Source organism: Cannabis sativa, chromosome X, assembly GCF_029168945.1.
Source record: "Cannabis sativa cultivar Pink pepper isolate KNU-18-1 chromosome X, ASM2916894v1, whole genome shotgun sequence".
NCBI classification, from domain to species: Eukaryota; Viridiplantae; Streptophyta; class Magnoliopsida; order Rosales; family Cannabaceae; genus Cannabis; species Cannabis sativa.
The window spans coordinates 71328406-71353677 of NC_083610.1; the positions used below are offsets into that span (position 1 = coordinate 71328406).

Consider the following 25272-nt stretch of genomic DNA (forward strand, 5'->3'; position numbering starts at 1 on the left):
AAATTTGGACTTTAAAACGATTGTTTGTATGTTCTTTGGATGGTATCATGTTGTATTGAGTGTTATTTGATGATTGATTGATGTTTGTAAATTTTCGTGAAAAATAATTGCGATTTTGTTTCTGGAATTATTTTTATTGGATAGTATGGGAAAAATTAAGCAAGTTAGCCTTTTACAGAACTCAATTTCGATTTTATTTGAATTAGTTATGAATTTTTAAAGATTTGAAAAAATCAGGGCTGTGCTGAAATTTTCCTGCGATCGCGAAACTGTCCGTACAGTTCACAATTTTTTTTGTTTTTCTTCGATTTTTCATGGAATTAACTTCCGATTTTTGGTATAGTTTTGTATTTATACTATTACTATTCCTAATTCAATTCTAATTATCATTTTGAATTAATTTAATATTTTTTAAATTTAATTCAAGATATTAGTGTAATTTGAATTTGAATAGAATTAGTATCTATCTTCTTGCTTAAAAGTTAAAAATCTATCTTATTTTAAAATTTGATTATATCTTATCTTATTTTAAATTTAAAAATAAGATATTTATAATCATGTAATTTTTAAATGATATAAGATATTTTGCTAATTTTTTAAATTTTGTTATTTTATTTATTTAAATTACATTTAAAATTTGAAAAAGATATTTATTTATCTTTTCTAATTTTTTATTTAATTTTTATTTATAAAATAACATTTAAAATTTAAAAGTAGTTAGCAAATTTTTGAAATGATATTTAGGTTGGTTGAAACCTAATTTTTCAAAAATTGTAGGTTTAATTTTAAATTTAAATTTTTTAAAATTTCGAATTTTTCAAATTTTTTAAATAAAAAAAAAAAATCGAATTTTTTTTTTATTATTTAATTAATTATTTTCGAAATTAAATATTTAATTTAAAATTAAATAAATCCTACATCCAACTATCCAACTAACCTTGTTGCAGGAGTATGTGTTTTAGCTTGTTTGTAAGTTTTCAAAACCTATTATTACTTGATTGCAAATAGCCATGGTTACTTTTTGCCAGATCTAATGATCTGATGGCTCCCTTGGTCAAGTTAATAATTTGTAACATGTATATTTACAATCTTCTTTCATCTGTGTATGACCTAGCAACATGATAGGACCCATCCAAAGTGTGCCTGTGTGAGCCTATGTGTTTAATTTGATTATAGATACATATAGGTTGTTGTTGCTAAAATAAATTATCATAGTTCTTGATAGAATTTATTTAGGCCCATTTAGTTATTGGGCTTATTCAATTAATAACAGTTGTTCTTATTAAGGTTAAATTCCTCTCTTTTGGGCCTTGTGTGAGAGTTGGGAGCCATAGAAGTGAGTACGACATACTGAACCCAGCACCCCTCACATAAACCACCCCAATTGTGAAGGCCCATTTGCCTGATTTGAACAACTGTACTAGGTTAATTACACTAGTTTAACCTAATAAAATTGATTAGCAACATAATTAATTTCATTTATTTTGAAATTAATTTAAGAAAATTATAGTTTAAAGAATTCTTTATTCTAAGCTAAACTATATGTATTTTCTTGTATTTAATTAAATATAGAATTATAACCATCTAGATTCTTTCTGGAACTTAATTTAAATTTTTCATTAAATATTCTTATTTAAGTTGATATTTAGTTATCTACAACTAACCAACTTAAATCTGAATATCTTTTGAATTTCAAATTTCAAAATTAAGTTGAGGAATTTTAGGCATTGGTTATTAAGATTCTTTAGATATTTTTTAAGTTAATATCTTTTCGAATATTAACTTAAAATGGAATATTTTCAAATTAAGTGGTTACAACTTAATTTTTGATATTTAATTAAATTTAAATTTGAAAAATATTTAAGTTCTAGATTTTTTCTAATACAACTTAAATTAGATATTTTTCAAATTTTTGTGGAAAAGATACTTAGTCAAATAAGATATTTTCTAGATAGTTATTTCTAGACTACTTATTATTTCTAATATTAAATAGGAAAATATTATAAATTGTGAAATTAATTATTTAAATAATTAATTTTGGTACAATTTATTTTAAGTATATTTTTTCCCAGTATTAAACTAGAGATTAATAATTAAGCCTTCTCTACACTTAATTATTTATTTCTTGAATTTAATACATTTAATTAATTTGAAAAATTAAATATCTAAGTTGATTTTCATCATGATACTTAAATATTTCTTTTTCATGACATTTAATTAAATAGAAAATTATTTTTAGTTGAAATTTATTTTTTCAACTAAATTTAAATAATTTTTCAAAATATATTTTTTCTTTATTTTATTAATCAATTTTCGAAATTGCATTTCTTAAATGCTAGAATTTCGAATTTCATCTTGAAAAATAGATTAAGTTGGAAATTAATTATTTATTTTAATTAATTCTTGGATCAACTTAAATCAATGATTTTTTCATTTATTGATTAATTTAAAATAAATTGAATTAAAGTATATTATTAGAATTTTTTTTTTTTTTTTTTTTTTTTTTTGAAAAAGAAGATCTAAACCGAGAGCTGGAGAAGGCGAAGATCTTCAAGGAGGGGAACTGAAAAGGTTCCGAATTATCTCTTTGTCCGTTCCAAGGGCTGATCTGGCGAGGTCATGAGCTGCGATGTTCGTAGTTCTGGGAATGTGGTGGAGGACCGCACCTGGAAAAGACGACAAAGAGGAGACTATGAGGGCAAGTAGACCCGAGAGCGCCGAACGATCTGGTGAAAAATTCTGGATACGATGCACCAAAGTTTGGCAGTCAGAAGTGATGACAGCAATTGGGAAACGGACTGCTTGACACCAAAGGAGAGCTCGATGGAGGGCTTCGGCTTCAGCAAAAATAGGGGCAAGAGCTGTGTGCGAAGGAGCCGTAAAAGTTGCAATGGCTGTTCCTTTGGAATCAGTTACTACCGCCCCGTACCCATGTTGGTTAGTTGATTGAGAAAGAGCAGCATCCACAGAAAGCCGATATGTGTCATCGGAAACTTGAACTCGCGGTGAAGGATGATGGGATGTGTGAGATGATATGGATATCCGATCTTGTGCATCCCTATATTCCTGCAAATAATAACTGACATAGCTCTCCACACAGAAATCAGTGACATGATTAGAATTAAAAATGGCTCTGTTTCTGTTATTCCAAATGGCCCAAATTAAACCCAAAAAAGAGCAAAGTTGATCTTTATCAAAACTTTCAAAACCTCTTAACATAAACTCTTTAATATCACAATGTTTGTTTTTAATATAAAATTGATAAAAAGAGGAGCGTTTCCAAATTTTACCTGCCCTGGAACATTCAAGAAGAGAGTGAGTATTGGAGTCATGATGAGAAAGGCAAAGGGAGCAAAAGGGGGAGGTAGTGGACTTACGATTGAAAAGGTTAAGATTAGAGGGAAGGATATGATGGAAAGCTTTCCAAACAAAATGTTTAATTTTGGGTGGGATATTAGAGGACTAGACAGTGGTCCACCAACGCTTGTATGTAGCAGGGTTTGAAGGACCAGGAGAGGAAAGATTTGAGTTGGCCAAGTGGTAGGCAGAATTAACGGTGATAACCCCCGAAGGGTGATGGTTCCAGATGAGGCTATCATTGTTGTGAGGGTCTATGGGAACAGCAAGAATGGCATTACACATCTCCTCATCAAAAAAACGTCTGAGCTTTGAAAGGTCCCAATGTCGGTCTTCAGTGATAAAAAAAGAAACATTTTGGGAAGGAGGTGAAAGGCCAGGTTTTAGTATAGCTTTGCCATGAGAGGGGAGCCAATTGGATTCAGAGATATTGACTAGGTTACCATCCCCAATTTTCCAAATAAGGCCTTTGATCAGAAGATCCCGACCCCAAAGGATACTTCTCCAACAGAAAGAAGGAGTGTGGCCAGTGGCCGCGAGCAAAAAATCGTTGCGTTTAAAATATTTAGCCTTAAGGATCTGGGCAACAAGGGAGTCAGGGTTGGTGAGAATGCGCCATGCTTGCTTGGCCAGCATGGCTTGATTGTGATGAACAATATTTCTGAAACCCAAACCCCCATAAAATTTGGAGGTGCAAAGATGGTCCCACTTTTTCCAATGTATCTTATGGTTGTGGCCCAGGGACCCCCACCAAAATTTAGACATTAACTTGCTGTAATGCTTACAAAGAGACACCGGAAGGCGGAAGCAGGACATGGCATATGAAGGAATGGCTTGAATGACCGCTTTTAAAAGGACTTCTTTTCCCGCTCTAGAGAAGAGAGTTTGGTTCCAAACTGAAAGCTTAGAACTAGCTTTTTGGAGAAGGAACAGGAAAGAGGAGGTTTTAGACCTAGAGAAACATTGAGGGACACCCAAATATTTGTCAATGAAAGGTTTGTCATCGAGGTGAAGAGTGTCCCGGAAGGAACGACAGTCAACGGAGGAGGTATTGGGAGAGAAAAGTATGGAGGATTTGTGGAAGTTGACAGATTGGCCAGTAGCAAGGTTATAAAGGTTAAGAATATCCTTGATTTCCATGGCCGTGGAAGGAGTTACCTTCGTGAAAAGAAGACTGTCGTCAGCAAAAAGGAGGTGGGAGATAGTAGGAGCGGAGCGGGAGATGGAAATCCCGTGGAAAGCGTTAGAGTGGGCTTTAGCGTTTATGGTCCCAGAAAGACCTTCAGCAACAAGGAGGAAAAGATAGGGAGAGAGAGGGTCGCCCTGACGAATTCCACGAGAAGGTAAAATTTGGTGAGAGAGACAGTTGTTAATGCGGAGACGGAAAGAAACAGAGGAAAGGCAGTTGAGAATGAGAGAGATGAAAGGGTCGGGGAAGCCAAAATGGTGAAGGATGTGGTCAATGTAGGCCCATTCCACTTTGTCAAAAGCTTTTTCCATATCAAGCTTCAGAGCAGCCCATCCCACTTTTCCATGCTTACGATTAGTGATCGCGTGAATGACTTCATTGGCAATAATGATGTTATCAAAAATAATGCGATCAGAGAGAAAAGCACCCTGGTTATGGGAAATTAAGTCGGAGAGAGTAGTTTTGAGACGATTGGCAATGGTTTTAGAAACTACCTTGTAGAGAGTGGAGCAGAGGCTGATGGGACGGAAATCCTTAACTCGAGAAGCATTTTTAATTTTGGGAATGAGGACCAAAATAGTTTCATTGACCTGTCTCAGGTCAGCATTGGTAGCAAGAGCATGTAAAGCGGCATGACAGAGGTCCTTGCCAGAGGAGTCCCAGTTTTTTTGGAAAAAACTAGGATTAAAACCATCAGGACCCGGGGCTTTGTCGCCCGCCAGCTGGAAAAGGGCAGTTTTGACTTCCTCCAAGGTATAAGGAGATGAAAGGAATGTTGATTGAGTGGGGGTAAGACGTTTGGAGAGACCTTGCGTAGCAAGAGTCATAGCCTCCTTATTAGTACCTTGGGAAGTGAAGAGCTCGGTATAGAAGTGGACAAAAGTGGTGGTAATATCGTTGAGAGAGGTTACTTGAGAATTGTCATCCAGAGTTAAAAATTTTATGAAGTTGGTACGTTTTCGCGCAGAGGCCCGGTTATGGAAATATTTAGTGTTCTTGTCCCCCGCTTTTAACCAATTAACTCTAGAGCGTTGCTTCCAAAAGAGTTCTTCTTTGACTAAAAGGGTATCAAGACTTTTCTGAAGATCATTGGCCTTTTTAGCGTCATAAGGGGAAACAGTGGGACCCACCATGAGACGCTCTATGTCCGATTGGATTGTTTTGATACGATCTGAGAATTGATTTTTATTTCGACCCCAAGAGGACAAAGAAACAGAACAATACAGAAAAGTGATGATGGGGTTATTGGTAGCGGAAGGACTTAAGTCCGTACACCAACTTTCTCTTAAAAGCTTAGGAAAGTCCGGCTCAAGTAACCAGTGATTGTCAAAACGAAAAGTGGAATTGCGGGCAAACATAACAGGGTTGCCATCAAGCATCACTTTTAGCGCTCTATGATCAGAACCGAAAAAACCAAGATGTTGGAGAGAGGCCATAGGATAAAGATCAGCCCATTTCTGATTAATAATGGCCCAATCCAATCGTTCCAGGGTGGTACCGTGCTTCCAAGTGAAACGGCTACCAGAGAAAACAAGCGGGAAAAGCGAGTATTTACCAACGAAATTTTGAAAAGAATGCATGGCATGTGAAGGTGGTAAACCGCGGGTGTTACGATCGTTAAAGCCAAGATAATCGTTAAAATCCCCGATGATGAGCCACGGTAATAGAGGGGCAGTATCAAATAAACGGTGCAACAAAGTCCAAGAAGCTTGTTTATCAACAACATAGGGAGATCCATAATAGCAAGATAAATGAAAACTAGTATTGTTTATAGTAATCATACAGTCAATATGATGGAGGGAATGTGACAAAATATTAACAAAAACATTCTCCTTCCAAAACAAAAGCAAACCCCCTCCTAAACCCGATCTAGGAACTTGGAAAACATTATCAAAAAAAGTGTTAGCCCTTGCAACAAAAGAGGAGGAATCTGGCAGCTTTGTTTCCATGACAAAAAGAAGCTGGGGCTGGTGCTGCTTCACAAGGAGGGAGAAATTTTGGAATGCTCGGGAACTCCCTAATCCACGAGCATTCCAACTGATGAAATTCATTTTTCTCGGCGGGATTGCTGAGCAACACCCGCCGTTTCCTCGTTGTCGGACATAGATGGAACAACAGCAAAGTCGGCATGAGAGGCTCAGGCCCGTTTCAGCATGCTGCGGACCGAGGAGCCAACTTGAACGGTCTGACGAGCAAAAGATCGTTTCCTGGTGGAGGATGGGGCAGCAGGGGGATCATTGATGTTAAGACTGGAGAGAGGTGGGCTGTTCAGAGAAACATGGGATGGTTGTGGATACATAGGTGCCTTGCCTTTGGAAATGGTTGGAGGGGTGGTGGTGGTCATGATGGGATGAGTTGGAAGAGTGCAGTGGAGAGTGGGATTGACCGTTTGAGGCTGGTGGGGGTGAGTAACGTTGGGGTAGGGATCAGTAGTGCGATGAATGAAAGTAGAGGATGCTACAGTGGCAGGGAAGGTGGTGGGAACAGTGGTCACTAGAAAACTATTTGTTTGGTCTTGGGAGTTATGGTGATCGAGGTTGGTAAGGGATGGTTGTTCCTCAAAGGGAATGGAGTTGGACAATTCAAAGATACTCTTCTTATAGATGGATTTGGCAGGGGCTCTAAGGACGTCCTTGTAGCTTAAACTAGGGGGAAAAGGGTTGTGGTCACAATGGTGAAGAAATTTGTCACACTTGTTGAAAGTGTGGTCAAGTTTTCCACAATGATAGCAATAGTTCTGAATTCCCTCGTAAAGGAATTTGAGCCATTTGGTAAGGGAAAGTTTCCTAAATCGGACATTCATTCCACGGTGGAGGGGCTTAGTAGTGTCCAGAAGAACACGAACACGCATGAAGGGGGTGACAGAGTCATAAAGAGAAATGAGATGGACCTCTATGAGGTCACCAATGGCATCGGCAACAAATTGAGCCAGACCATAGGATCTGGACCCAAAAGGGATGAAATGAACCTGAACCCAGAGCGGGATGTATCGCAGTTGGGAGGGGAGGATGGTGTCAAAGCCATCAGGGATGGCAAAGATCATGAGAGATCGATCAAAGTGCCATGGCTGGCCTTCCATGACCCTTCGACGATCACCTTCACAGCCAAACTGGACTAGGAAAAGTCCAGAATGGTATTCAGAGAACGTGAAGGGGCATCGGGCAACCCAGGCTTCATTCATAGCCTTCTGAATCCAATCGATTTTCAAGGTTTTGGGGGATAAGATTTTAACTACCAAGCAATAGGAATGGGTTTGAGGTTCTGGATGAAGAGAGACATGGTCAAAGTCGTGGACAAGGGCTTCTTCTGGGGTTAGCTGAGTGGACTGGGAAGTGGGTAGGTGAGCCATGGGTAGGTACAAAAGCAAGAAATTTAAGAGAGCAAAAATGGCAAAAGGTACAGACGGAGGATGATCAGAAGAGAAAAAGCAGGTCTTTAAATAGAAAAAAGGAAGAAAGATATACCTGAGGTAAGTAGAACCTGGAAGATGAGGAGGTGTGTGCGCCATTCGAACTGCTGGAGGTCTAGATCCTCGCCTGCCCAGCCATAGGGCAATGATTCGCCTCCATCTGAAGAAACAGACGGTTATTGAATGCATGAAAGGATGGGGAAGAGAAGGAGAACCAAAGATTTTCTGAGCATTCATTAATGGTAGCCTCGGTAGAGGAAAAACGGGGGCTGCATTTAAGAAACAACAATGATGAAATGCAGAGTATGATGAGGATGCATTAATTAGAGAAAGAGAAGGAGAAAAACGACGGTTGGGAAGTGGAAGTGAACTGGAAGAGAGACTGGGAGTGAACTGGAAAAACCAGAAAGGACCCTAGAACATTCCAGAGCAGGGAGAAAAGCTTTGAATAGAACAAGTATATTATTAGAAATTGAATTAATTAGTCAAAGGAAAATCTAGATAGATGATATTTTTGATTGAAGTATTTTTCTAGTGTATTTAATTAAATAGAAAATTAATATTTAAGTTGATTTTCATCATCATACTTAAATATTTGAAATTTTCCATATATATTTAATTAAATAGGAAAATTATATTTTTTTGTTGTAAATTAATTTTATTAATTAATTTTGGGCCAACATTAAATTAGAATAATTTTTCCAGGATTAATTTTTTATTTTAACATGCATTTTCAAAAATTGTATTCTTAAATACTTTAATTTTTCGAAATGCAATATATATTTATAGAAAATTAAATTTGAGTTGTAAATTAATTTATATTAATTTTGTAACAACTTAAATTGATTATTTTTCTAAATATTTATTGGAAATTATTACTAAGATGGAAATAATTCATGTTATTTTTATATCCATCTAAGTAAAATTTATAAATATTAAATTAAAATTTATATTTAGAATTTTTTATTCTAAATTGGAAATTTTAAATAAATATATATTTAAAATAAATAAATTAAATAAAGAGAATCAAAGAAAATACAACTCACTTTAAATAATGAGCTTGATTATTATTAAGATATTCGATCTCCATTGTTGGTCTTACAAAAGTTAAATGTTTTCAATATAACCTCGAGACGCTAGACTTCGTCCCCCTATGGATGGTTATTCGTTGAACGCATTTAACACCGTAAGATTTCATTTGATAAGTGTTTTGTGAGTTTTCGTCTCTATTTAGACTCTCCCCTACGGTGACTACTTAGAGATAAACTCATAAAACATGAAACAATGGTGGAAGCTCATAAAATGAGAATAACCTTGACTCTCGCCTACCGGGACAACGTTGGATTCTTATTTTGATCGAATAAAAGGTTGCTAGAATGGTTTCTATTTTAGATGAGCTGACAACTCTATTCAATAAATGATGCTTTGACTCTCGCCTACCGGGACACTGTATCAGTTTGTTGAAAACCTTGGAAATTATTTAGGATTGTATGTTTTAGTATTTTCACTAGTCATTCCTACTTGCTATATGTTTATAATTTCTGAATTGTGTATGAATTTATATTGAACCATGTTATTTTCTGTTATTAAGTTGTAGTTTAATTTCGAATCTTCATTGTTGGTCTAACATGTTTGTTTTTCTAATGAGATAAATCCCTAATGGATTTTCACCATTAGACATACATAATAGTGTAAGATCTCGAAAGATAAATATTGTATATGCAACATCTAGCTGTTCATCAATTGATGACACCTTAGACTAGTATTTTTACAATATGAAACAAGAAGATTACATAAATAAGATTACTTTGTCTTTCGCTAATCGAAGCATCGTTGGATTCTTATTTATAAACGAAATTATCCTATTTCCTCTTAGCTTATTCATTTCGAATTAGCTTCAAAACATATCATTGGATGAATGGTCTATAAATCATTTCATGTCATTCTATATTTTCTCTTAAGAAATTAAATGACGCATATGATTATAATCCCGAAATTCTATTCCCAATTGATATAAATCCTCAATCTTAGAAATCTCCTACTTGTATGGGCAAATCTGACTTAGAGTTTGTATTAGTAGTGGTGGTCCAAGAAAGAATTACTCATTATATTTGGTTGAATTTAAGTCTTTGACTTTAATTTTAGAATCCAAACAGAAATTTTCTTATATTTCTAATTCCAGATACAATACAGTTACACTTTCTCAAGTGTTTAATATCCATCTTTTATTAATGGATTCAAACTGTATGGAATATGAGTTAGGTATTCTGTGACCAGGATCCACTTGCACTATTCTAAGAATTCTTTTAACTAAACCTATGTCATCAATAGACACTACCATTTTTTTTAATCTATGGCATTTATATCTTGTTCATAGTGGATTTGACAAGATCAATCTCTGCAAAGAGTTAATATGCCTATATCCACTGAAAGTAGTTCATCTCATTCGCAGATGGATATACATTCAGGGGTGGATATGAGTTTTTCGTTGTATTCTTAAAACGATCACTCTAGATTATACCTTATGCAAAGAAATTTGAAATGTTTAAAAATTTCATTAATTTCTAGCAATGGTTAATACCATTAAGGTAAGTGGTTAAAGATCTTGCGAACTGATAGGGGTGGAGAAATAGTTAGTAGATATGCAGTTCAAAGATCATTAAATTGATTTTTGAATTATATCCAAACTTACCTCCCCAGAAATTTCGAGTTGCATATTGATGATTAGTTACTAGTCGTTGCCTAAATCCTTCTATGGTAATACAATTTCAGAATGATGTAATGGTTGGGTACTTAATGTAAATCATTACTAGATTCATGGATGACCTAATCAAAATCTTAAGAAAAGCTAGAACTGTTAACCATGGTTTGTTAGCTATTCTAAGTGATTAGGGGTGGACCATCCCATTGTCAATACATAAGAAAGTGTTTGTTCAAACAAATACTACTTTTCTAAGAAAATGACTAAGTCTGAAAAACAAGTAGCGAATAAAGGAGATATTTAATTCTTGATTCCAAAAGTGTTCTATCATCTTATTTGATATATGATGATCCCACTGCCTCTGTTGTCTTGTCACAACCAAAGAGGTTAATACCATTTTCTTAGACATAATTCACGGTACCTTGTCGTAGTGGGAGAGTTCCTAGGATCTCACCTTCTTATGACTTGGGAGACACTAGTGATTAAAATCCATTGTGAGTTTAAACAAGTAATGGATTGTCAAGATAAGAAACTAAGAAGAAAGCCAATAGAACTATGGTTTAATCCATTCACATGGAGTAACCTAAAGTTTTCTATTACAAGGACATAAAAAGAAATTTTCGTTTATAAGTCTATTCAATGGACTTAACAAAACTTCCTGTTCCTAGTATTATAGGTTTGAGTTTATCTAAACCTATGACTTGTGGTATACCTGGTAATTACTTACTCTAATGCAAGCAACTTACTTTAGTAAGATGCTGAAGCATTTTCTTTCTAATGGCAATCTATAAAAGCTTCACAACTTCTTAGACATAGATTTTATTTATCTAAGGAAAAGTCTTAACTATTCCAGAAAAGATAAAGCCATGAAAGAATTTCTTATATCAACAGTGAGAGGTCTTAGATATGCTTTTGTATGCCTTAGACCAGACACCTGCTGTTGAGTGGGAGTAATGAGTAGGTATCAGATTAATCCAGGATAAGAACATTGGAAGACAATCAAGTAAATCTTAAGATTAAGAAGAGGAACTATATGTTAGTCTATAAGAGTGTGTTTAAAACTCTTAGACTACACCACATCAGATTTCAAAATTTGCCTATGTGCTAGTAAATATTTCTGATAAGATGGTGGTTACTCTGGGGGTGGAATAGTGATTTTGGAGAAGTGTAAAAACCTATCTGAAGTCTCTAGGTCTACCAGAGAGGGACTGAATGTTAAGGTTGCAGGAAAGGTACTTATTCAGTCTAAGGAAAGTTCTATACATTTTTGGCATCATTCCAAATTGCCTTAAACTACTAGTGTTAATTTCCTGATTAACCAAAAGTAGTTGCCAAAGATATAGAATCCAGTATCCCAAGAGAGTAGACATATAGAGAGGAATTTCACATTATCAATGATTTTGTGATTAAAGGAAGAGTAATAGTGGAGAAAAGGTTGTGGTTAATTCAACCTTTCAGATCCTATTACGAGGAGGTTACTACTACTACACTTGATTTGTATATCAAGGTGTTGAGATTATTTGAAACGCACTTTTTGTTTTATATTAGTGCAAGTGGGAGTTTGTTGGGTTTTATGCCCTAAATAAAACTCATTTCAATATAATCAGATTTACTTATTAATATAGATCAGAAATAACATTTAATGTTGCATGGTTCACATGATTTATTTCATGATTATATGTACATAATGTATAGATTCATCTGAAACCCTTTTCACATACTTGATCCTGTTTATTGTGCCGTCAACACATTGGAAAGTAAACATGACTATGTGAATAAAGTTTCCTAGATTTATCAGACACAGGGTTTTACTGATATGATAATCTACAACAAGAGTTTACTTGTATTTGGAGAAATACTATGTTCTTTCCAGAACATTGGTTAAAGTAAAGCTCAGGTTGGATGCATGGAGTATGCATCGGAAGGGACCGATATTGAACTTTGAATTAGATTTAATTAAACTTACCGTAGAATCTAGTCAAGTCAATATCGCCTAGTTGATCCTAGATCAAATGATCTTAATCCTGTTATGATTAGGCTCAATCTTGAAAGGCTATTCGTGTTCCTTGAATTGTTAGTTAAGCCTACTTTTAGGTCAGGGTGATACATACTTTTTGGGAACACGGTAGTGCAATTGAGTGGGAGCGCTAGCATAAACATGGAATCTATAGCTTCTATCTGGCGAATAGTAAGCAAAGGATGATCTCCTTCGAGCTTGACCAAACGAAAATAAATGGTGGAGATCTCATTTCACATAAGCTGAAATATCATTTATACGGGGTCAAGTGTTTTAAGGATAAAATACATAGTAGGGTGTTACGGTAATCTAATCCCTTTACTGTGTAGATCATTCATATAGAGGATCATTGATCACATTAGGATTATAACAATGGATAACTAATGATGTGTCTATATGGTGGAACATATAGAGCATTCTATATACTGAGAGTGCAATTCTAAGTTCTATGCGTGGATTCAACGAAGAATTAATAAGTTAGTGAATTTTAGTGCTAAATTCTTGATCTACTTATTGGAAGCTCGGTTATATAGACCCATGGTCCCCCCACTAGTTGAGATAATATTGCTTGTAAGACTCATGTAATTGGTTTTGATTAATCAATTATAATTCTCAAATTAGACTATGTCTATTTGTGAAATTTTCACTAAGTAAGGGCGAAATTGTAAAGAAAGTTTATAGGGGCATATTTGTTAATTATGATACTTTGTATGGTTCAATTAATAAATATGATAAATGACAATATTATTTAATAATTATTTATAGTTATTAAATAGTTAGAATTGGCATTTAAATGGTTGAATTAGGAAATTGGTATTTTTGAGAAAATCAGATACAAAAGGTGTTAAAATTGCAAAATTGCAAAAAGCATGGCCCAATCCACTAAGTGTATGGCCGGCCACCTTAGTAGGTATTTTAAGTTGATTTTTTCAATATTTTAATGCCATATAATTCAAATCTAACCCTAGTGGAATGCTATAAATAGATAGTGAAGGCTTCAGGAAAATTAGACTTTTTCCTGACACTTTCTGAATCAGAAAAACCTGAGCCTTCTCTCTCCCTATCTGGCTGACCACTCCCTCTCTTCTTCTTCAATATTTCGAAATCCTTAGTGATTAGAGTAGTGCCCACACACATCAAGTGATACCTCAATCATAGTGAGGAAGATCGTGAAGAAAGATCATCAGCAAAGGAGATTCAGCATCAAAGATTCAGAGAAAGAGATCCAGGTTCAGATATTGATAATGCTCTGCTACAGAAAGGAATCAAGGGCTAGATATCTGAACGGAAGGAGTCATTTAATTCCGCTGCACCCAATGTAAGGTTTCCTAAACTTTATATGTGTTTATTTCATCGTTTTAGAAAGTTCATATTTAGGGTGTTAATCAACATACTTGTGAGTAGATCTAAGATCCTGGTAAAATAATTTCCAACAAGATTTGGGTGAAGCAGCCTATGTTCTTGGTATTCAGATTATCAGAAACCGTAAGAACAGATCTCTCGCTCTCTCTCAAACAACCTATATTGACAAAGTTTTAGAGAGATTGTCCATGAACAACACCAATGGGGCAAATATGCCTTCTAGATATGGTATCCGTCTATCTAAGGAACAGTCTCCTACTGATCCTCAAGAGATAGAGGACATGGCGAAAATTCCTTATGCTTATGCAGTTGGAAGTCTAATGTATGCAATGTTATGCACTAGACCTGACATCTGCTATGCAGTTGGAATCGTGAGCAGGTATCAGTCTAATCCAGGACAGGAACATTGGAATGCAGTTAAGTATATTCTGAAATACTTAAAGAGTACAAGAAATCTAGTATTAGTCTACAAGGGTGGTGCTTTAAATCCCATAGGCTATACTGATTCAGATTTCTAAGCATGTCTTGAAGACAGGAAATCTACATCTGGGATGGTGTTTACTCTTGGGGTGGAGCAGTGGTTTGGAGAAGTGCAAAACAAACCGCGATATCGGACTCGACGATGGCAGCAGAATACATAGCTGCAGCAGAAGCTGCTAAAGAGCTTGTCTGGCTAAGAAAGTTCTTCACCAGTATTGGTGTCGTGCCTGGAATGGAAAAGCCTCTGGTCCTACTTTGTGATAATAATGGAGCAATAGCCAATAGTAAGGAACCTCGAAGCCACAAGAGAAGCAAACACATAGAAAGGAAGTATCACATCATCAAAGAATATGTGGCAAAAGGGGATGTACTAGTTGAGAAAGTGGACACAGAAGACAACTTAGCTGATCCATTCACCAAAGTCTTGGCCGTGACTACATTTGAAAAGCACCGTCAGAATTTAGGATTAATTGATATGTACTGATTAGTTTTATATTAGTGCAAGTGGGAGTTTGTTGGGTTTTATGCCCTAAATAAAACTCTATTTCAATGTAATCCATTTTATTCAAAATCAATAAAGAAACAGAAGTATTTTTCATTCATTTGTGTATGTTTTGGTTCATCTTATCAATTGCTTGTCTATTTGATTTATAAATTCATCTGAAACCCTTTTCACATACTTGATCCTGTTTATTGTGTTGTCAACACATTTGAAAGTAAACATGACTATGTGAATAAAGATTCCTAGATTTATCAGACACAGGGTTTTACTGATATGATAATATACAACAGAGTTTACTTGCATTTGGAGAAATGCTATGTTCTTTCCAGAGCATTTTAAAGTAAAGCTCAGGTTGGATGCATGGAGTATGCATCGGAAGGGACCGATATTGAACTTTGACTTAGATTTATTAAACTTACCGTAATATCTATTCAAGTCAATATCGCCTAGTTGATCCTAGATCAAATGATCTTAATCCTGTTATGATTAGGCTCAATCTCAAGAGGTTATTCATGTTCTTTGATTTGTTAGTTAAGCCTACTTTTGGGTCAGGGTAGTGCAATTGAGTGGGAGCGCTAACATAAACATGGAATCTATAGCTTCTATCTGGCGAATAGTAAGTAAAGGATGATCTCCTTCGAGCTTGACCAAACGAAAATAAATGGTGGAGTACTCATTTCACATAAGCTGAAATATCATTTATACGGGATTAAGTGTTTTAAGGATAAAATACATTGTAGGGTGTAACGGTAATCTAATCCCTTTACAGTGTAGATCATTCATATACAGGATCATTGATCAAATTAGGATTATAACAATGGATAACTAATGATGTGTCTATATGGTGGAACATATAGATCATTCTATATACTGAAAGTGCAATTCTAAGTTCTATGCGTGGATTCAACGAAGAATTAATAAGTCAGTGAATTTAGGTTATAAATTCTTGATCTGCTTATTGAAAGCTCGGTTATATAGACCCATGGTCCCCCCACTAGTTGAGATAATATTGCTTGTAAGACTCATATAATTGGTTTTGATTAATCAATTATAATTCTCAAATTAGACTATGTCTATTCGTGATTTTTTCACTAAGTAAGGGCGAAATTGTAAAGAAAGAGTTTTTAGGGCATATTTGTTAATTATGATACTTTATATGGTTCAATTAATAAATATGATAAATGACAATATTATTTAATAATTATTTATAGTTATTAAATAGTTAGAATTGGTATTTAAATGGTTGAATTTGAAAATTGGCATTTTTGAGAAAATGAGATGCAGAATTGATAAAACTGCAAAATTGCAAAAAGTGAGGCCCAAATCCACATTGCCTAGGCCGGCCACTTTTATAGGTTTTTTCATCTGATATTTTCATTATTTTATTGCCAAATAATTCAAACCTAACCCTAGTGGAATGCTATAAATAGATAGTGAAGGCTTCAAGAAAATTACACTTTTACTTTCTACTTTCCTTCAGAGAAAAACCTGAGCCTTCTCTTTCTAAACCCTAGCCGCCACTTCATACTCTTCTTCTTCCTTGAAATTTCGAAACCACTTAGTGTTAGAGTAGTGCCCACACACAGCAAGTGATACCTCAATCATAGTGAGGAAGATCGTGAAGAAAGACATTCAACAAGAAGGAGTTTCAACACTAAAGAAGGAGAGAAAGAGATCCAGGTTCAGATCTTGATAATACTCTGCGACAGAAAGGATACAAGGGTTAGAGATCTGAACGGAAGGAGACATATTATTCCGCTGCACCCAATGTAAGGTTTCTCATACTTTATGTGTTTATTTCATAATCGTTTTAGAAGTTCATATTTAGGGTGTTAATCAACATACTTGTGAGTAGATCTAAGATCCTGGTAAAATAATTTCCAACAAAAATATCTAGAGAGCTCTAAGACAAAATTAGAGTAGTTCTTAATCTCCCAACACAACGACACGTGGTTGAGAGAGTTGATCACGATCCTAGAGTCACTTTCCACGATGACGAACTTGCGACCTTTGAGCTTCGCAGAATCCAGGGGTAAGGAATAAGTCGTTGCCTCACCACAAAGAGCATTTGCATAGTCCAATCTAGTCGAAGTAACCTAGACCACCTCACCCAAATGGTTTCTAGCGACCACCGTGATACAAAAACTTTCCAAGCCAACTCTGACATCACAATGAAGCTTGAGCCAATCCTGAGGAGGATGGCGCCAGCCTTCCCTCTAGACTTGGGTCGCAACGAGTAAAAGAGCAACTGTCAGATCTTCAAAAGCACAATGGGTAGAGTCAATACATTTTTTTTACATCATGTAAATAATTATTATGGACCTTTTCATTCCTGACACGCTAGATAGTATCCACCACAATTGAAGCATAAATAATGACCTCCTCTGCATTTATGCCTTTGGAACTGAGTCCCCACGAAAACTCAACCCAATCCTAAACACGTATACTAGATCAAAAAATAGGATAAATCCCCCACGTGGAAGATCTCCATAAGTGAAAAATAAAGTCACAAGAAGGAAACAAATGCTCCATAGATTCCTCCTCCATCCCACATAAGGGGCAGTTCACATCATCAACATGGAATCTCTTCTTAATGATGGCCCTAAGAGGAAGAGCATCAGACAGAATGCTCCACCAAAAGACTTTGAGTCTCTCCATGATTTTACTATTCCGAAGCCTGTTCTAAAGCGATGGAGCTACCTCACAATTAGGAGCTCTTTGTAAAGCTTAAACAAGATGGCTGACTTGCAAGAGAACTGGCCATTACGTTCTTTGGCCCAAATCCAATTATCAAAACCTTAACCAGAGGGATCGCCCCCTTGCAGAATAGCAGAAGTCGTTTCTTTATCAAATATGCTCATCAGTTTCGGAATGTCCCATTTTCCATTAATAGTTAAAAGGTTAGCCACCTTGTGTAAACTAGAATCAAATCATCCGCAAAGAAAATGTGTGATAGAGTATGGCCTCCCTTGGAAAGACATATTCCTTTAATGTTACCCCTTTTCTGAGTCCCATCTAAAAGCCTTGACAAAATCTCAGCCGCCCAATAAAAAGGTAAGGAGATAACGGATCCCCTTACCGAAGCCCACAAGACGGATTGATTCACTTCACAAGTAATCGATTCTTTAAATTTATTTTTGGCAACAAAACTCGTATTTTGTAACCATTAAGCTACTTTCATCTATTTTTTACAATTAACTACTATATAAGACTATTAATGCATACATAGATGTTGTTCATGTGAACACAATTTACATATGACATAATTTAATATCTAATCTCTTTAAAAATAAACACAAAAAATAACAAGAAAAAAAAAACAAATTATATTTATCGGTTCCTCTCCTTCTCTCTAATATCTAATCTCTTTCACTCTCTCTTTATAATTTAGGGGTGTACGTCGATCAGTTCGGTCAGTTTATGTTATATTTTATTTAACCCAACGTAAAGGTTACAAAAATCTAAGTGTAACTTGACCAATTAAGAAAAAAATCAACCCGCCCAATGAATTGGTCTGTTTGGTTGGGTTAACCCATTCAAACTGAGCACTAATGTTTATTTTTTTACATTCAATTATTATATTTTAGTTAATTGTGATATTGAGATAAATATATAGATTGAATTCATAGTTTAAATCAACTACCATGAAAGAAATATAGTAGTTTGAACTTTCTATTCTTTATAAATATGTATATAAATTATATTATGTATAGATTATATACAATAAAAATATATATTTTAAAAAATCCTCTTAAGGTCAGGTTAGTCCCGGTTAATTAGGCGGGTTAGTATTATTTTCAACCCGCCCAATATAAAGATTGGGCGAGTTATATTTTCGTCGAGTTTTTTTATTTGTATTTTTCGTTGGGTTATCTCATTTGGACAGGTTGTTCGAATTGAGCGGTTTACAAAAATTTATGTACAACCCTACTCTATATCTCTCTCTCCCTCTAATATTCTGATCTCACCATGCCGACAACCTCTCTCTCTTTCTCTCTCTCTCTCTCTCTTGTTTCTTCTCGTGCCAGACTCAGATGACACCTCCACCCTCGCGAGCCCCGTCCTCACATTCCTAATGTTGATATTTTTAAGACCAATGTTCCAAATTTGGCACTTTTCTGTAAAATTCTCTAGATTTTGGGTAAAGGCCGAACTAGCTATTGAAAAAGCCCAAAGATTTTGGAAAGGCCAGGCCCATTATAAAGTCGTAACTGTAGTAGTGCCGACCCTCGTTTTTGATTCTTTGCTTCACGTCATTGAATTCAATACGTGACTTACCAACCCAATCCCAGAAACGAAGGAATTCCCACTCGACTCGATTCCATTCATATTTTCTCGCTGAATTTTCTAGATAAAGAAAAGAAAAAGGAAAAGGAAAAGAGAACGTAAAAGGTTGGTGAGTAATTTTCCATATTACTACTAGTACTACTCTCTACTGTGTGTGTGTGTGTGTATGTATGCGATGTTTGATAAATGAAAGCTTTTTTAGGATTTTGAAGAGACATTAGAGAGAGTTTGAGATGAAGGGTCTTTCTTCGAGGACCAAGGTCGTTATCAGGCACTTGCCTCCTTCTCTCTCGCAGTCCGATCTCTTTCAACAAATTGATGATCGATTCTCTGGCCGCTACAAATGGTCTTGCTTCCGTCCCGGAAAGATTAGGTTTGCTTTGCCCCTTTTCTTTCATTTTTTTTTAAATATAAGAAAGTTGAATGCTGGAAAATTTTAGCTAGATTTTTTTGTCGGACATTAGGGGTTTTTAATTTCTGTAACACCTTCTTTAGCATAAAAAAGAATCGCAACGAATGATATACTGATTGTTAATTAAGCTCAAAATCACTAATTATTTGAGTAAAGTTGGTTTTTTTTTTTTTTAAGTGACGGAAAGATTAGGTGCTAATCTTTTTTTTTTGGTTAAATTAAATTATTGATCGTCAGTTAGGGTTTTTATATGTTCTTTTCATTTACAGTGTTTATGTATTGAATTGATATTGCAGCCTAAAGCATCAGAGATATTCTCGAGCATACATAGATTTCACCAGAGCTGAAGATGTTTTAGAGTTTGCTGAATTTTTTGACGGTCATGTCTTTGTTAACGAGAAGGGTAATTAAACGAATAAGTATCTTATTCTTTAGCTGTGATATATGGATGGAATATGATGTTTCCTTGCGTTGCGTTGTAAAAAAACTATCTTTTTTATTTGAGTATCTTATATTTTTCAGAGCTCCCTAATTAATGTATTACGGTGATCTTAAAAGTTAAAAGAGAACGTCAGAAAATAGTTTATTATTACAAACAGAGAGAGTAAATTGTTCTGACACTGTTTTCATATTGATAGCAATTTTTCTGAAAGTATTTTTCTGAAGCTTAAACTATTGTTGTCTCAGGCGTTCAGTATAAGACTATAGTCGAATATGCTCCTTCCCAGCGTGTTCCAAAACTTTCTAGCAGGAGGGATGGTCGTGAGGGGACCATTATTAAAGGTACCGAATTTGTTGTTAATTGTTACTCCGGAATGTTCTTAGCTGTAAATATAACACATGATATATTATTCTTTATGATGTAGATCCTGATTATTTGGAGTTCCTCAAAATCATTGCGAAGCCTGCTGAGCATTTACCAAGTGCCGAAATACAATTGGAAAGAAAAGAAGCAGAACAAGCTGGTTGGTTTTTACACATGTTTATGAATCTGCTAGTGCACTGTAGTAATTATAAGTAGTTTAGGTTTGGAAAAGATGACTATTTGCTAATCTCTTAATTACGCAGAAAGAATCTGCAACATTTACATTTGCTTGCGGGCACCCTTTTATGGGCTTGTTATTGAATTAACTTGAGGGTTGTCTTGGAAAGTTTACGATAGAATTGTCCATTGTCACGAAGAAAATATCTACCAAAATAATATATCAGCGCATGCTAGGTTTTTTCTAGTATTGACAGTCTGTGCCATTTATTTCTCAGGTGCTGCAAAAGAAACCCCTATCATTACCCCCCTTATGGAATATGTTCGTCAGAAACGTGCAGTTGGAAATGGAGCTCAGGTAGGGACTGAATCTTTCTGTTTATGTTCACAAGTTTTGAATAAACACCAGACCCTTGGGGAAAACGTGGTCCAAAATTTTGAAGAATCGGTTTTATGTTTTAGTCTTCATTGATTCTACTTATTTGACTTGAATTCTCTTTGATTATTTCTTTCCAATTTCAATTGATTTTTTTATTTGGTACTTTTGGGGCGAATGTTGATTGTGGTTTTTTTATTTCGTACTTTTGGGGCGAATGTTGATTGTGGTTTTTTTATTTCCAGTGCATAGCACACTCAACTTAGTTACTGTATGATTGTTTCTCTTTAGTATCTGATGTACCCTGCTGCTATGAAATAGTAATAAATTGCAGTAACAATGGAAGATGAAGAGAGAAAATTACTTCAGTGAGTGTTATTTAATCTCAGAAAACAGAGGATTACAATTTAGAGCCCTATAGGACCCCTGCTGTAAAGAGAAAGTCTCAATACATGCATAAACCCCTTAAACCTCCCAAACCAGCATATAACCAATTACAACTCACTCAACAATTACAATAATACCCTCATAAAGTAAAAGACCACACTACCCTTGAGCAATAGCATTCTTACCTCTCCTAGCATAGGTAAAACGTACCTTAGTCCTAACAGTATCAGTGTTTTCTTGAAATTTATGTTATCTTATTTTACAATAGAGAAGCTTATTAGCTGAACAGACGTTACTTGGAATTTGGAATTTCTCATTTCATTGTATTCATCTATACATCCTCACTGAAATCTCTGATATGAAATACCAATTAGGAGGAAATAAAGAATATGATTGCCCTGGTACAAGTTACATCATCTTCTTTTAATGCTTTGATTATTAAATATTGCCTATAACCTGTATATTTTCAAACTTGATTCATGAAGGACAGAAAGTGTTGCTTTCTCCTGATTTTAGTGATTAGTTTTTTTTTTGTGCGTGTGTGCATGTGGTGTGTGCGTGTCTAATGGTCAAATTTTGTGTTTGATAATAGGGTTCAGTAGTTGTTGGGAAAGTTAGCAGAAGATCTGGGGCCGGATCTTCACGAAAGCGGCAGCCCAGCTCATCTACGAAAAAAGTTTCGGAGAAGAAAAAGGTTCCGTCTAATTTTATCTCACAGAAATCTCTTGGTTTCTTTTTGCAGTTAAAGGTTGAGGATTGTTTGTATTGGTGTGTTGGATTAGTTCCACCAGAAATTGAACCATATTTATTTTTTAAATTGATACTTTAAGGTAGTAATCATCTCATCGGGTGAGAGGTACTATTTTAATCTCAATGCAGATTGTTACATGCTCTTAACTGTTAAAACTAAGTGATGCTTACATAAGTTTTCCTTTTTTCTTTGATAAATTGATGATTAAGCTGAAAATCCATTGAAGAGCTGTTTTTGTTTTTCTTCTTTCTGGGAGTAAAACTAGGTTTGACCTGTAGCTTGTTTTATATGCCTCTGCAAATATTTACCAATGCCTTTAGTTTACTGCATGTGTGGTGCTGAATTCTGTTACACGAGTAATATGAGATTTGTTCAATTTTTCTTTCGATTGACAGTATATATTAAAGGACAAAACAAGAAATACCAGTCGAAAGGATAAGTCAAATTTCACTGTGGTGCCTAGACGAGAGGATCAACTTACGACTTCAATTGGGAAAGAAATATCTGAAATTGAATCTGGTATGTTTTGTTCTTCAAATTGTGGTGTCCACTTTGATTGGCCATTTTGATTATTTTCACATTCAAATGTAGTTTCTGCAATTGAAGGTTCTTTTTCTGGCATTCCTGTGATTGCTGATTCTGGGAAGAAGAAAATCTTGCTTCTTAAAGGAAAAAGGCCTGAAACAACTGTAAGTTATTTTTTCCCAGGTTCAGTTATTCTACGTAATTTACAGTTCATTCTGCGCTTTCTTGTTTGAAACTTTGATAAAATTTTATTCAAGGATGTTTATTCTTTTCTCTTTATTTTGTGTTCTTATCCTATCAAAATGTCACTATGGATTATAATGAAATTGTTATGCTGGCTTTTTGGGCTTGCCTTGTTGCAGCAGCAGCAGGAGACATCTCTAGGAAATTCTTCTGTTTCAGGTTCTCCAAAGCAGAATCAAAGGCGTGAGGCTAGTGGTAGGTTGATCAGAAGCATTCTTTTAAACAATGAATCTCGTCAAGGTCAAAGTTCAACTGCAGGACAGCCTCAGCAGAAAATTGAAAATTTGAACATTGAAAATGTGAAACGACTTCCACGGAATATGAGAGGGCTGAACGGTCAGGTTTCTCACCATGAACTGAATTCATTGAAGTCTGAAGGAGACAGAAAAAAGGATTTAGAAGACAAGTTTATGAAGAAAGGCCAGCATAATGGGGGTAATGTTAGTGAAAAGCAAGAGAAACGTACCAGAAATAAAGACAGACCTGACCGTGGTGTTTGGGCTCCCCTTCGTCGTGCTGATGTTTCACATACTAGTGATGAGCGCATGTCATCCTCAGTCTTGCAATCTACTCAGTTACCCTCTGATACCGTTGAAGGTAGTTTGTTAGGCCTCACAGATCCAGTGTTGGCAAATATTTGGGGGGGGGGGGGGGGGTAGGGTGGTTCAATATTACGGTCATAACATTGTTCCTATATTGCTCGTTTCAATCTCAATCCACTAATGCAAGCAACATGTTTTATTTGTTATATTTTGATAATTTGAAGCAGGAGACGCAATTTGTTTGTTACTTGGATAGTATTTTTTTTGCCTTGTAAAATAGATGTTTCGTTGGACACTTTATCGTTAGCAAATTGTTTAGCTTTTCCCCCCAAATCCTGACATGTGTTGCATTCTGTCATGTACCATGTACTTACTAGTTGTAATTATATTTAGTTTGGTTGTATGTGATTCTGACTGCATCTTTCACTAAGCACAAATTGTTTTTACTTGTTTCAAGGTTCTCATAGGAATGTTGGTCATCGCGGAACTGTCAACAATATAAAAGATGAGATCCCCCAAAATGCAAGTGAGGGAAAGTCTTCTAAAAGAGTTGCTGCTGTTCATGGTGCCCATGAGGTATGCTGTAATGTTTCATACATAAGTTATTGCATTCTATTTATTTTCCCTTGTAGTTTTCTCTAAGCAGTTACTTCGGTTTACCGTATGCAGAAACAAGTATGGGTGCAGAAATCTTCTGCTGGTTCTTAGTATGTGATTGGTAAGTTATTTTTCTTGCACATTGTTTCTTTTGTTCTTCACTGAAACTTGAGGTTTTAGTGTAATAAACCATCCTTTTGTGTCTTTTTTTAATTTCTTTTCTATCTTTCAAGAAACAGATACTAAATACAACTCTTTAGTTCTGCTTTCATGTTGAATTGTAATAAAGTAGGCCAGGAAGTTTCATCGTGGTAAAAGTAAAAGCCCGTTATTGCAATGTTCTGGTTAAAGTTTTGGCTTGTTGATGATACAAGTTACTTTAGGATCTGTGTTTTTCGTATAACTCAGGAATTTAATATGGTGTTTGTTGGATTACATTCTAATTGTTTTAATGCTTCATTGAATAGATAGTGGCATTCGATCAGAATTGAGATTCCTCGAGTGCCTGGGAATTGTTTGTCTTTTGTGGCTTACACCCTCAAATGTCATGGCACCGTCTCCGATACTACAGCTCCACTCCCCATTGAAGGCATCGTGTAAAGGGCAAATTTTTTGGGAACACAATTATCTGTTAATGCCAAATTTAAGGTACATGGACAAAACAATATTGACTTTTAATCATCTGTGAACAAATAACACAGGTGCCTTACTGCATTAATTTCTTTTGGTGCAGAAACCCGTCATGCTTGTGGACTTTTTGATTGCGGTTACAAAGCTCTGATACGCGGTGTTCGTGGGGATGCAGCAATGCTCGGTTGGAGGAGTGCGAAGTGATGTGTCCGAGGGACAAAGGTGATAAGTTTGGGGAAAGGAATGTTTGAATTTCTCAGCGTATGACTTTTATGGCCATTTGTATATTTTTTTTTTCACTAGTGTGAAGTACAGTATATCTCGTGAGAGGAAAATGCTTGGTGTGGTCTGATTTACTTGGTTTCACCTTGATGTAATGGTTCACTTATCGAAAACTGTGTAGGCCTCATTTTATATGATGGGGTTCTATATTGACTCATCTTGACACAAGAATAATTGTCTTGAATAATTCTTCTACTAAAGTTACAATCTAGGGTGCCATTCCTATGTTTTTTGTTTTAAA

The 25272-nt window shown here is 35.4% G+C and overlaps 1 protein-coding gene across 8 annotated transcripts; it reads left to right on the forward strand.

Annotated features, from left to right (window-relative positions):
* Positions 1 to 19254: 19254 nt before the first annotated feature.
* Positions 19255 to 25272, forward strand: LOC115695344 (regulator of nonsense transcripts UPF3). 8 transcript variants are annotated; one of them, XM_061105146.1, is made up of 14 exons: positions 19255 to 19409; positions 19507 to 19677; positions 20013 to 20119; positions 20404 to 20499; positions 20583 to 20681; positions 20977 to 21056; positions 22054 to 22155; positions 22608 to 22731; positions 22804 to 22901; positions 23100 to 23577; positions 23980 to 24098; positions 24192 to 24240; positions 24587 to 24767; positions 24853 to 25272. In XM_061105146.1, the coding sequence occupies exons 2-12, from the start codon at positions 19538 to 19540 to the stop codon at positions 24228 to 24230; spliced, it is 1482 nt and encodes a 493-aa protein (XP_060961129.1). In that variant the 5' UTR covers positions 19255 to 19409; positions 19507 to 19537; the 3' UTR covers positions 24231 to 24240; positions 24587 to 24767; positions 24853 to 25272. The 8 variants fall into 8 exon arrangements, with proteins under 8 accessions (XP_060961129.1, XP_060961132.1, XP_060961134.1 ...); XM_061105149.1 differs by having other exon boundaries at positions 23103 to 23577; XM_061105151.1 differs by having other exon boundaries at positions 22819 to 22901.

Coding starts and splice junctions, on each gene's coding strand:
- LOC115695344 (XM_061105146.1), top strand. CDS start 19,538: ATGAAGGGTCTTTCTTCGAGGACCAAGGTCGTTATCAGGCACTTGCCT. Junction 22,902..23,099: donor GAAAAAGGCCTGAAACAACT/GTAAGTTATTTT, acceptor GCCTTGTTGCAG/CAGCAGCAGGAGACATCTCT. Junction 24,099..24,191: donor CTGTTCATGGTGCCCATGAG/GTATGCTGTAAT, acceptor TACCGTATGCAG/AAACAAGTATGGGTGCAGAA.